Source organism: Mytilus trossulus, chromosome 9 (genome assembly GCF_036588685.1).
Source record: "Mytilus trossulus isolate FHL-02 chromosome 9, PNRI_Mtr1.1.1.hap1, whole genome shotgun sequence".
NCBI classification, from domain to species: Eukaryota; Metazoa; Mollusca; class Bivalvia; order Mytilida; family Mytilidae; genus Mytilus; species Mytilus trossulus.
The window spans coordinates 23,010,066-23,022,143 of NC_086381.1; the positions used below are offsets into that span (position 1 = coordinate 23,010,066).

At 29.5% G+C, this 12,078-nt stretch overlaps 1 protein-coding gene across 4 annotated transcripts in view; it reads right to left on the bottom strand.

The window, feature by feature from the left end:
* Positions 1 to 269: 269 nt before the first annotated feature.
* LOC134685332 (E3 ubiquitin-protein ligase TRIM33-like) overlaps positions 270 to 12,078 on the bottom strand; it is a 40,731-nt gene continuing 28,922 nt past the window's right edge. For 3 of the 4 annotated variants that reach the window (XM_063545010.1, XM_063545012.1, XM_063545009.1), the window contains exons 5-9: positions 10,846 to 11,175; positions 6,918 to 7,083; positions 5,990 to 6,064; positions 4,717 to 4,869; positions 270 to 3,108 (exon numbers count right to left, since the gene is read on the bottom strand). In XM_063545010.1, coding sequence (XP_063401080.1) covers positions 2,905 to 3,108; positions 4,717 to 4,869; positions 5,990 to 6,064; positions 6,918 to 7,083; positions 10,846 to 11,175 — 928 coding nt within the window. In that variant the 3' untranslated portion in view covers positions 270 to 2,904. The remainder of the gene's footprint in view (positions 3,109 to 4,716; positions 4,870 to 5,989; positions 6,065 to 6,917; positions 7,084 to 10,845; positions 11,176 to 12,078) is intronic. The other variant, XM_063545011.1, reaches the window with a different exon arrangement.

Here is a 12,078-nt window from a genome sequence, read left to right on the forward strand (position 1 = left end):
GATAATCTTTGCTCTATATAGCCTAGGTTATTTTTTTTCAGTTTTCAAGACCATAATGTTATGGGTGTTCATACTTGTTGGATGCCCCTATGTGACCTATAGATCTTTACATCCATATCATGGACTGTTGTCTCATTTGAAATTGAACCATATTACCTTACTTTTATATACTGGAATTTTAGAAATTATTGAGGGCATTTAGTTTTGGGACTTTTTAAGACAATACTATTTATACTATACAACTTTATAATAATAATATAATAAAGAAACAGTTGTAAAAATACTTTTATTGGTTGTCATTATGTATGTACAAATTCATGGTTTTCATTCACACAAATAAAAAGTGGAGTGTATTCAGTGATTAACCTGTAGCACTGAATCTGGTTTTGAAACAACAATGAATGTCACTTAAACCTATGCCCTGTTCGCACTATCATTTATTCATGTTCAGTGAACTATGAAATCCAGGTTAAAACCCTATTTTGGCATCTTTTTAAAAGTTCATATCAGAATGAACATGTGCACCAAGTTTGATTTTATGTGACCACAACATCAAGTTTAACACTTTTACCTACAATAAATAAATCTAACCTGATACAGGACAGAACTGTGAACACACTTATCAAAATACATAGCATCCCCTGCTATGGTAGATGAGGCATTCTTGTATACATGTTCAGAAAATTTTATGAAAATGATATAACAATGGCAAATAAATAATATATTGTACAATAATTCATTAAACTGCACATTTCTAGATGTTAAAATCATTGGATTATTAAGTAATTTTTAAGACGAGCCACTATCAGTATGTTCTTTTTATAATCACAAATATTTTAGAGAAATTTATGTCCATAACTTTTTTTTTACCTTCTTGTGATCTAAAAAAAATTATATTAAAAACTTACTTAAATCGGTTTGATGTAATATTGATGTAATATTATCAAATAGTATACTGTTAAGTCTATGGTATGTGATTTTAAATCATTAATGTAAATATGACATTATCTTTCTATAATCCTGTTCTGAACTTCTAGTATAGTTCCCCATTTAATTCATATTCCAGGAATAATTGCCCAATCCATTTAATAGAAAAATGAAAAAAGTAACATAACTGAAAATCATACTAATAGTGTAATATAAATGTCAATGATGTTTCTGTTTTAAAATAATGCCAATGACAAAAATTTAGATCAAATATGGTACATGTATGTCATTACGGTAAAAATTTCTGTTTAATGATCATAATGATATGAAAATGTCATGTATACTTTATTGCTGTTTTAATGATACATGTTTGAATTAGGTATGAAAATACATGAAAAATATGATTTTGCTGTATAGCTGAGTCATAACCTTACAATTATGTTGCTGTTTCTGTCCAGTTTTCAGATTACATATTAAGACTCACTGATTTCTAAAATAGTTATTCTAACATTTTCAATTTATGAAAACGGAAATGTTTTATACTGCAATAACATATCATTTTTATTAATGGGATGTGAACAGAATTTCAACAAGACTATTTAAAATATGATAAGATGTAATTTTTTCACCACTTTATACAAACATTATATACATTTAATTAGATAGACCTATTTTCCACATTTTTAATTTACTGTATCTATGGCAGTATATATACCACATATTTCATTTTCTTTTTAGATATTTTGCTGTAGTTTCAAACACTAATAATTTTCGTCAAAATCCAAAATATCACCAAATTATGGATACATTGCCTTGAATAATGAACATTTGTTTATTTTTGAGGTTTGATCAGAATTGGCAACATCTCTACCCTATAATTTTCGTGTGTTTCTTTCATTTAAACTGAATATAAGCAAACTTTAAATTGTGTCAAAATAATACCCAAAGAATAGAAGAAATATCATTTCTACCATCACTGATTACACATAACTTTTTAGAGGGAATAAGTCAGCTTTTTAAATGATTAACCTGAGAAATTCAAATTCTTTATTCTTTACAAATTTAAGTATCAATCAACTTTGATAAATCATAATATCTATGACATACCTTTGTACCTAGGCTCTATAAAAACAATCACACACCTTTTGACATGTTAAACTTTGAAATACCTGTGCACCATTCATTCTGAACATTTGTGAAAATTTATGACAGTGGTGTCAGTCACATTAAACATGTTAAATACACATTGAAATCTTACATTTGTAAAAACAGAAGGAAGACAAAATGTTTTGCGACAGCAAGATTTGTGTTCTTGTTTTTCAGATATATGCCTTAAAATTATTGGCTGGAATGTTGCTCTCTAAATTTTCAAATATTTAACATAAGACACCTTATTCTTTCAAAAATTTGGAAAAATAACAAGGATTTTAAACAATTTAAAAAACCTGGCTATCTTAAATTGTATGTTATAAAATAATGAAAAGAAAATTAGGGATAAGTGGCAAAATGTTTTTATGGCACTTTAGGGGTAGAACCTACAAATTCCAAATATAAAATGTGAAAAAAGTAGCAAGCATCCTTTAATATTGAATTTGTTCTTAATCAATACAATTGACTCTTATTTTTGAATGTATTGCTCACTATACATAACCTATTAACATATGTATGTCTAAATTTCAAGTAAACATAAAACAAACCATTTTACAAGTTATAGAGCAATAAAAATGAAATAAAGTTTTGATCAAGTCCTAGCCATTCTTCTTCTGAAAAAGGCTGAAAGCACACATTTACAAAATTTAGGATTGAATGAGGAAAAACATAAATTTCCTATATCCTAACGTTTTTTAAAGAACATAAATAAATACATAAATAGAAGTGAAAAATGAAATCCGTCTAAGACTTTGTGTAACAAGACTGGAAAACGGAAAATCATCTTTACACACATTACAGATCAGAAATACAATAAAACACAACAAATCAGTGAACATTCATAGAAAGAGAAGGATCGTGTTCAAATCCTTTTGCTTTTTTAGCTTTTGAAGCTTCTGATTCAGGACATGGACTGGTTTGACAATGACGGATTTCATCATAAGAGTCCATATAGCACGGTAGATATTTTTGAACCAGTCTTTCAAATTCTTCTTCTACTATCTTACCAGCTATACCTATCTCTGATGTAGCCTGAAAAAAGAAATAAAATATCAAACATTAAAACTTACTTCATTCTTTTATCCTTATTAGAATAAATATACTTGAAAGAATTACCATCACATAGGTATTGTTGAAAACCAAATATTCAATTTTTTCCGGTGGAGAGCATTTCAGAAATTACCTAATGGAATACAATACTATGCTGCATCTTATGGTCAAAAGAAAAATATTTATAGACTGAAAAAAAGTCATTAAATAAGGGTATAATATAAAAAAAAAGGGAAGATGTGGTATAATTGCCAATGAGAGTGTCCACAAGAGACCAAAATGTCACAGACATTAACAACTATAGGTCACAATACGGCCTTCAACAATGAGCAAAGCACATACCGATTAGTCAGCTATAAAAGGTCCTGATTAGACAATGTAAACCAATTCAAAAGAAATTTAAAATGGGAAAAATATAAAATTTCAAAATATAGGGGCTATTTAAAAGAGAATTACAATAACTTTATTTGCAGAGTAATTATGTAAAACGTAATTATTGTATGATGTATGAAATTAATAAACAAATATATACAAGAACAGTTTGTTCTAGTTCATGAACAAATCACATCCCTTCTTTTTCATTGAAGAAATTCTTATCAAGTCATGTATTAAATAATCAATTCAAAATCTTTTGTACCAGAAAAAATCCCACATTTATGGCTTAAATACCAGTTAAAAATACAACATGCAGGAAGTATAAGTTTAAAAGCAGATAATTCATCTTTTATAATGAATATAAATTCCTACTAATTTGGTAGAATTAACATTCAAAGCTCAAAATAAACAAATTAAATGCAATTTAAAAATCTTCAATAAAAAATAATTTCTTAAATCTAAAAAGTATGTAAATAATTATATTCATAAAATTATTTCATTAACTTTAAAAAGTTCATTTCAAGTTAACTTTGAATATTATTACAAGTTAACTTTTTAAAGTTTAATGCAAGTTAAATTCAAAAATTATATAGAATATTTCAGGAATATTTCATTATTAATTTATTGAAAATCTAAATTATCTGCTTGAACAATCAAATATTTAAAACATGTATAATATTATTTTAAACTGTTGTTTGAGAGGAAAGACAAAACTTAGAAGCCACATTAAAACAATTAAAGACCCACATGTGTGTTTTCCGTTATGTTGAAACTCACCTACAAGAAATATAGTTGTATTACAGAACAATGCTTTAAAGATATGTGATGATCAATTAAGTTATTCAAATTTACAAAGCTTTGTACATACACAACTTTTTGAGATATTTCACTAAGAAATATTAATTTTTTTCTCGTTTTTACTCTAATGTTTGCCCTAATGGACTCATGGTCAATCTTAACCTGATCCATGTGCAGATAGTAGTGGTCAATAAAAATGTTTGGACTGTCATTTCAATAAATATAACTGGTGGATTCTTTACTAGCTTGCAATTACACAAAGTGCGTTTAGATGGTAAAATTTCTTAAGTTAACTTTTAAATTTTATCATGATATCCACAAAAGGAAAAGATGCCAATTTCCTTGCTATGAAAAAGTTGACATGAAAATAAACATGAAAATATCATGACAAGAGAGGTAACTCCGCCATAAACTTACAGCATTGTAGGTAGCACAATTCTGGAACACGAGTTTAACATCTGCTATGAACTCTTCTACACTATCGTAATGATTAAAATTCTGTCTTTGGACCTTGACTTTGATCTTTAAAAAATCTATTGGATTGGTGATAATCTTGTAATAATTAGGAACCTGAAAGAAAGAAAAAAGAGTATGGTAACTTGCATATGGAATACTATATCAATTTTCTGTTTGTACACTAAATGACTATAAAACAAACAAAAAATATGTGGTATGTTTGCGAATGAGACAACTCTCCACAAAAGACAAAAAAAAAGACACAGAAATTAATTACTATAGTTTTCAACTATGTAAAACACATACCACAATGTATTTCATGTATGGAATTTTCATCACACTTTTCTCAGAAACCTACAAATTAGGGCTTTTAGAAATTTAGAATAATATTTCCTGTAAGGATGTTTACAGTGTGACTAATCTTCTTGCTGGTTTCTGAATATTTAAAAGGGTGAGATAACTTTTGTGAGGTAAAACTCACATTTTATCTTGTTTCACAATACTCTCTAGTATATTTTAGTATCTAAAATATTTTTTGGGAGTTGTTGTCCTATGTAATTAAATGGAATCTTTTACATAGAAAATATTACAACCCGCTTGTGTTTTCAGTTTATATGCAAAAAACAGGTTTGTGCAATTATGAGAAGTCAACTGTATTTTAGAGATGACTGAATTGCTCACACGACAGTAAAGTATCTTCAAATACATCAACACCCTTTCAAATATGAAGCAAAGAAACAGCAAGTGAAATGCTTTTATTCATTGTAGTAAGATTTGTATGTGAAACATGTTTTGTGAAGTATGGCATATGGTCAAGAGTGGTTGTAGGACAATGAAGGATAGATTTGTGCACATATAAAATTTATTTTAAAATCACAATGATATATGATAACATGGTTCTTATTCAGCATATTCAGTTAAAATAACCACCATTCCCCTTATTAAACTGTAACTTAACACCAGTTGTATTTTTTAACAGCATGGATGATTGTATATCATGAACATGTTTTGTTACATATTATGTTTTTGTTAATTTTTTTGTACATTAATTACGCTGTTAGTTTTCTCATTTGAGGTCTTTTACATTTGTGATTTTGATGCCTTTTATAGCTGACTATGTGGTATGGGCTTTGCTCATTGTTGAAGGCCATACAGTGACATGTAGCTGTTATACCATATCTTCTTTTTACATGGTGTGTAGATCAGTTCCTATTTAGTTGTTTGATTAACTTACTGCTTTACTGACAGGTTCATGGAATACTGTACTCTTTTCATGGATAAATAACTCTAGCAGAATTCTCTCACATGTCTGTAATATAAAATTGTATTAGTGAGAAATATTCAAATATGGAGGACAATACACATGCAGTGAATACTCTTGATATTTTCTTACATATCTGCCATACAAAATCCTCTCAGCTGTAAATGATTTTTTATAAACCTCCTGGATACACAACATTTTGCACAATACATAAAAATTCAGAATATTTTCTTACATATCTGCCATACACAGTCATCTCACCTGTAAATATAGTCTAATGAGTACATGGCATGCATATCATTGATATAATCAAATGTTTGTAAAACACAATCAAAGTGACAGCAAACTGGAATTTCCTGCTGAGGAAGAAAATCTAGTTAAAAAGTGTCCATGTCCAAAATGACAAGATCACACAATAATTTGTGAATTTACAGTATTCTGATCCACATTATTTCCATGTGGTCATGACTGATTTTTCTTTTTTATGTGTCATGTATGTTCATTGATTGTTTGCTTGCTTCAATGTCCATTGGCAACAATTTCATGCATGTCTTTGACAATTAATGTGAATTTGTTGAATGATTTTTTTTCTTAAACACATGAACTTATCCAACATAATGCATTTTTTTCAATCATTACTACAGTTCAGTGAACTTTTAGTCATGTTAGTCAAGTGCTACAATCATTTTTTTATTTCATTCATTTGTAAATAGCGCCCTTAATTTATGATTGAATTTTTTTCTTTGTCATTTCAGGGCCTTTTAAGGTTAACTATAACATACAGATTTGCTCATTGTAGAATATTAAACAGTAACTTATAGTTATTTTGTCTTTGTTGGGTAGTTGTATCATTGGCAGTCACACCACATTGTTATTTTAATATTAGTCATAAATAACAAACCTTCCTCTCATGTTCCGACAATCCCGTTGGAGCTTTTCTTTTTGTTCCAGGAATATATGAGAATTCTTTATTTTCTTTCTCTTTCAGAACAACCTGTTCATCCGTCTTACACAGAGTACACTGCCATTCTCCACTGGAATACAAATCGTGGTTCATTTTTATCTTGCTAAAAATTATTAATGATGCATTATTGACAACAAAGGAAAGCGCAAGCAAACAATCTCAAATGCAGGCAACCAATGATTTGTGTTAAGGTGGTACCTAACACTACAGGGAGATAACTCTGTAAAGTCAGCTTAAAGTTTTAATTACGTTGTGTTGTAAAGGGATAATCAAGCATCTCAATGATCAAAATACTTTGACAAAATTTTATGAAAATTAAACGAGCAAAATTAATTTTAGTGAAAGTGTTGGGTACCACCTTAAATGAACAGGTTCACAAATGACTATTTAATACCACAGTTCTTACTTGTTGCAGGTTCATAGGTTTGTTTATAAAACAGAGATGGAAGGTTCAAAATTGCTGTATACTATAAAATATATTCTATGAATTGATCTGTGTCATATATATATATATATCAAGCAAGTTTACGGTAAGTTATCTTCTACATGTTCTAGTGGGGTTATATTTTAATACATGTAGTATCAATGCATATGATGTATGCTAGGTATCTACTTGAATGTTAAAGTTAAAAAAAAACATTTAATTTTATTTTTTTTATAAATTTATCCTATAATGGAAACAATTGCAGAACCAACCAGATGCTCCGCAGGGCGTAGCTTTATACGACCGCAGAGGTTGAACCCTGAACGGTTGGGGCAAGTATGGACACAACATTCAAGCTGGATTCAGCTCTAAATTTGGATTGTGATTAAATAGTTGACACAGCATAGATTTCTGACACAGAATGAATGTGTTCTAATGAACTTAACATTTTTGTTTTCTCTTAGAGCAATTCACTATGCTGTTGAATATTAATCCTCTCAAAAAAATGTTTGAAGAAATTTTCTTTTTATTTATGAAATTTCAAATGAGAAAAATTGAACCCAATTTTTTAATCACATCCCCCTTTCCCTTATTCCAAAACAAATCTCAATTAAAATATTCTAATGGAGTTTGCAACAATAACTACTCATTTAAATACATCATAAATATTAAGATGTAAAAAAACTGCTTGTTATCACTGAATGGTAAAGATTATTTAAATTTATCAGTTGGTAGTAAAAAGTGAATATACATTGTATATTGTATATAACAAACATTTAAGTTGATTCTGGACAAAGAAAGATAACTCCAATTAAAAAAATTCTTGCAATAAGATATTTCTAGCTTACTATTCTGGACAAAGAAAGATAACTCTAATTAAAAAAAAATTTGCTATTTCACAATATTGGGAAATTAGATATTTCTTGCCATTGCACAATACTGTGCAATTGAAAAGACTTGCTATTGCACAATACTTAATATAATAATTTTAGATCCTATTTGGACCAACTTGAAAACTGGGCCCATAATCAAAAATCTAAGTACATGTTTAGATTCAGCATATCAAAGAACCCCAAGGTTTCAATTTTTGTTAAAATCAAACTTAGTTTAATTTTGGACCCTTTGCACTTTAATTTAGACCAATTTTAAAACTGGACCAAAAATTAAGAATCTACATACACAGTTAGATTTGGCATATCAAAGAACCCCAATTATTCAATTTTTGAAGAAATCAAACAATGTTTAATTTTGGACCACGATTTGGGCCAACTTGAAAACTGGGCCAATAATCAAAAATCTAAGTACATTTTTAGATTCAGCATATCAAAGAACCCCAAGGTTTCCATTTTTGTTAAAATCAAACTAAGTTTAATTTTGGACCCTTTGGACCTTAATGTAGACCAATTTGAAAACGGGACCAAAAATTAAGAATCTACATACACAGTTAGATTCTGCATATTAAAGAACCCCAATTATTCAATTTTGATGAAATCAAACAAAGTTTAATTTTGGACCCTTTGGGCCCCTTTTTCCTTAACTGTTGGGACCAAAACTTCCAAAATCGATACCAACCTTCCTTTTATAGTCATAAACCTTGTGTTTAAATTTCATAGATTTCTATTTACTTATACTAACGCTATGGTGCGAAAACCAAGAAAAATGCTTATTTGGGTCCCTTTTTGGCCCCTAATTCCTAAACTGTTGGGACCGAAACTCCCAAAATCAATACCAACCTTCCTTTTGTGGCCATAAACATTGTGTTTAAATTTCATTGATTTCTATTTACTTTAACTAAAGTTATTGTGCGAAAACCAAGAATAATGCTTATTTGGGCCCTTTTTTGGCCCCTAATTCCTAAACTGTTGAAAATAAAACTCCCAAAATCAATCCCAACCTTTATTTTGTGGTTATAAACCTTGTGTCAAAATTTCATAGATTTCTATTAACTTTAACTAAAGTTATAGTGCGAAAACCAAGAAAATGCTTATTAGGGCCCTTTTTGGCCCCTAATTCCTAAAATGTTGGGACCAAAACTCCCAAAATCAATACCAGCCTTCCTTTTATGGTCATAAACCTTGTGTTAAAATTTCATAGATTTCTATTCACTTTTACTAAAGTTAGAGTGCGAAAACTAAAAGTATTCGGACGACGACGCCGACGCCAACGTGATAGCAATATACGACGAAATTTTTTTCAAAATTTGCGGTCGTATAAAAATGCAAGTGCACTGATTAATCATTTGTTGAAATTCCTTTCAAAATTTGAGTGAACTTATTTTTAATTTACTCTAAACATGCTAAATAAACAAATGCATCATGTTATCATAGTTATAGTATGTGCAAGCTGCAAGATGGTTGATTTAAAGTCATGTAAATGTATGTTAAATCAATATCTGTCAATATTATTGTCTCTTACTTCAAAGAAAACATTTATAAACTGATAGCTCTATTATCAAGATTTATGAAAAGATGAACTACAAATTTGGAATTGTTTTTTCATGTTTGACAAAAAAACATGTGAAGAGGAGATAAGCATGCATATAGGCTACAAGGCTTTAAAATCTAACAGATTAAGACATGTAAGATATATTTGACCATGTAAAATAAATTTTCTAATTATCAAACATACAAAAATGAAGTCCCATCAACAAAATTGGAGTAATAAATTATTTACACAAAATTGAAAAATTCTGGATCACTTGAAAATATGGAAACAGAACATAACAGAAGCATGCTTCACATTGAAAGACTGTCTGTTTTTTTCAATATATCAGTCATATGAGATAAGACATTAAATACATCCTTTTATATATGACATATTTTATAATCCAGTACAAGATGGTGATAATGACTGATGGCTGCTTAATGTCAAGTGGCAATTAAAATGTTAATATTAAGGATGGGAATATGACTATAAGATATGAATAATGTGAAGCAGCAAATTATACATATCATGTTGCATATTGTCAAGTGTTTGGTTTGACCCAGGCTGGTGAAACACATTTAAACATTTGAACAACAGACAAGGCTAACTGTCATTCTTGCCTCAGGAGTACCTACGTTGTGTGTACAGATCAAGAGTCATGCATCATGTTATCATAGTTTAATACAAAAATGTATATTATGTGCAAGCTATAAATATATGGTGCTGTTTCTAATAATTTTCAAGTTTGAATCAATAAGAAATTAAAATATAATCGTACATCAACTCAGGTTATGTCCCTCATTCAGAAAGAAGTTAGGTACACTAGAACATATAGTACGTCGCTATCTAATTTATCATCCAACAGTGCAAATGTGTTATATCAATAGTAATCATTTTCTTGTACATGTTGTAAAAATGTCTAAGTTGGTGCATATATATAAATATATGTTAATAATATTTTATATATATTTAACATAAAACAAAAGAATTTTGCTGTAGACTCATTTCAAATCTTACCATGGGAACTGACTAAGTTCAGGAACATGACATTTCAAATGGTAGACTTTTGGACATTTGTCACAACACAGTAAATCTCCTCCGTTCTGACAAACAGCACACCAATCTTCATTAGGATCCTCTTCTTTGGTTTGTGGCATAGATTTGCCCGTGGAGGGAGGGTAAATAGGTGTGGGTGGGTTACTTATTTGAATGGGTTCTGCTGACGCTGGCGCTAAAGCTGGCGCTGAAGCTGGTTTTAATGCAGGGGGAGTAGGTAATCTTTTCTCCTGTGATGAAGTACTAAAGGCACAGGATGATCTTTCTTCTCTTTTAAATTTCTGATGATCACTAAAATTACAAAATGAAATAAACGTGAAAAATAACTCGAAAAGGAATAGGATTTAATTGGACATTAATACATTGAAGTCAATCCTGTTAATATTTTGTTTAATCTTGAGCATGATGAAATATTTAGCATTCTTGGTAAGTAATTAGATATTCATGATATTGTTTAACTTGTCTTTTCCTTCATTTTTTTAAGAAAAAACACTTTGAATTTGCTTCTTTTTTACTTTCAAACAAGAATGTGTCCATAGTACACGGATGCCCCACTCGCACTATCATTTTCTGTGTTCAGTGGACTGTGAAAATTGGGGTCAGAACTTTAATTTGGAATTAAAATTAGAAAAATCATGTCATAGGGAACATGTGTACTAAGTTTCAAGTTGATGTAACTTTAACTTTATCAAAAACTACCTTGACCAAAAACTTTAACCTGAACTTCGCACTATCATTTTCTATGTTTAGTGGACCATGTAATTGGGGTCAAAACTATAATTTTGCATTAAAATTAGAAAGATCATATCATGGGGAACATGTGTACTAAGTTTCAAATTGATTGGACTTCAACTTCATCAAAAACTACCTCGACCAAAAACTTAAACCTGAAGCGGGACGAACGGACGAACAAACGAATGGAGGCACAGACCAGAAAACATAATGCCCCTCTACTATCGTACGTGTGGGGCATAAAAATTAATAAATAGATATCATAGCATATATACGTTTTTTTAAATACAACCTTAGCATTTGATCATTTGGCTTGAAGCTTTCTTTGTGTTCATAAGTCCACAAAAGTCACAATATCAAGGAAATTACTAGAATTCTAAAATGTGCTACCAGTTATATATTCAAGATTTTCACTAGTTTAAGGGCATTTCCAGGCTTGGAACAACTGATATTTATATATAT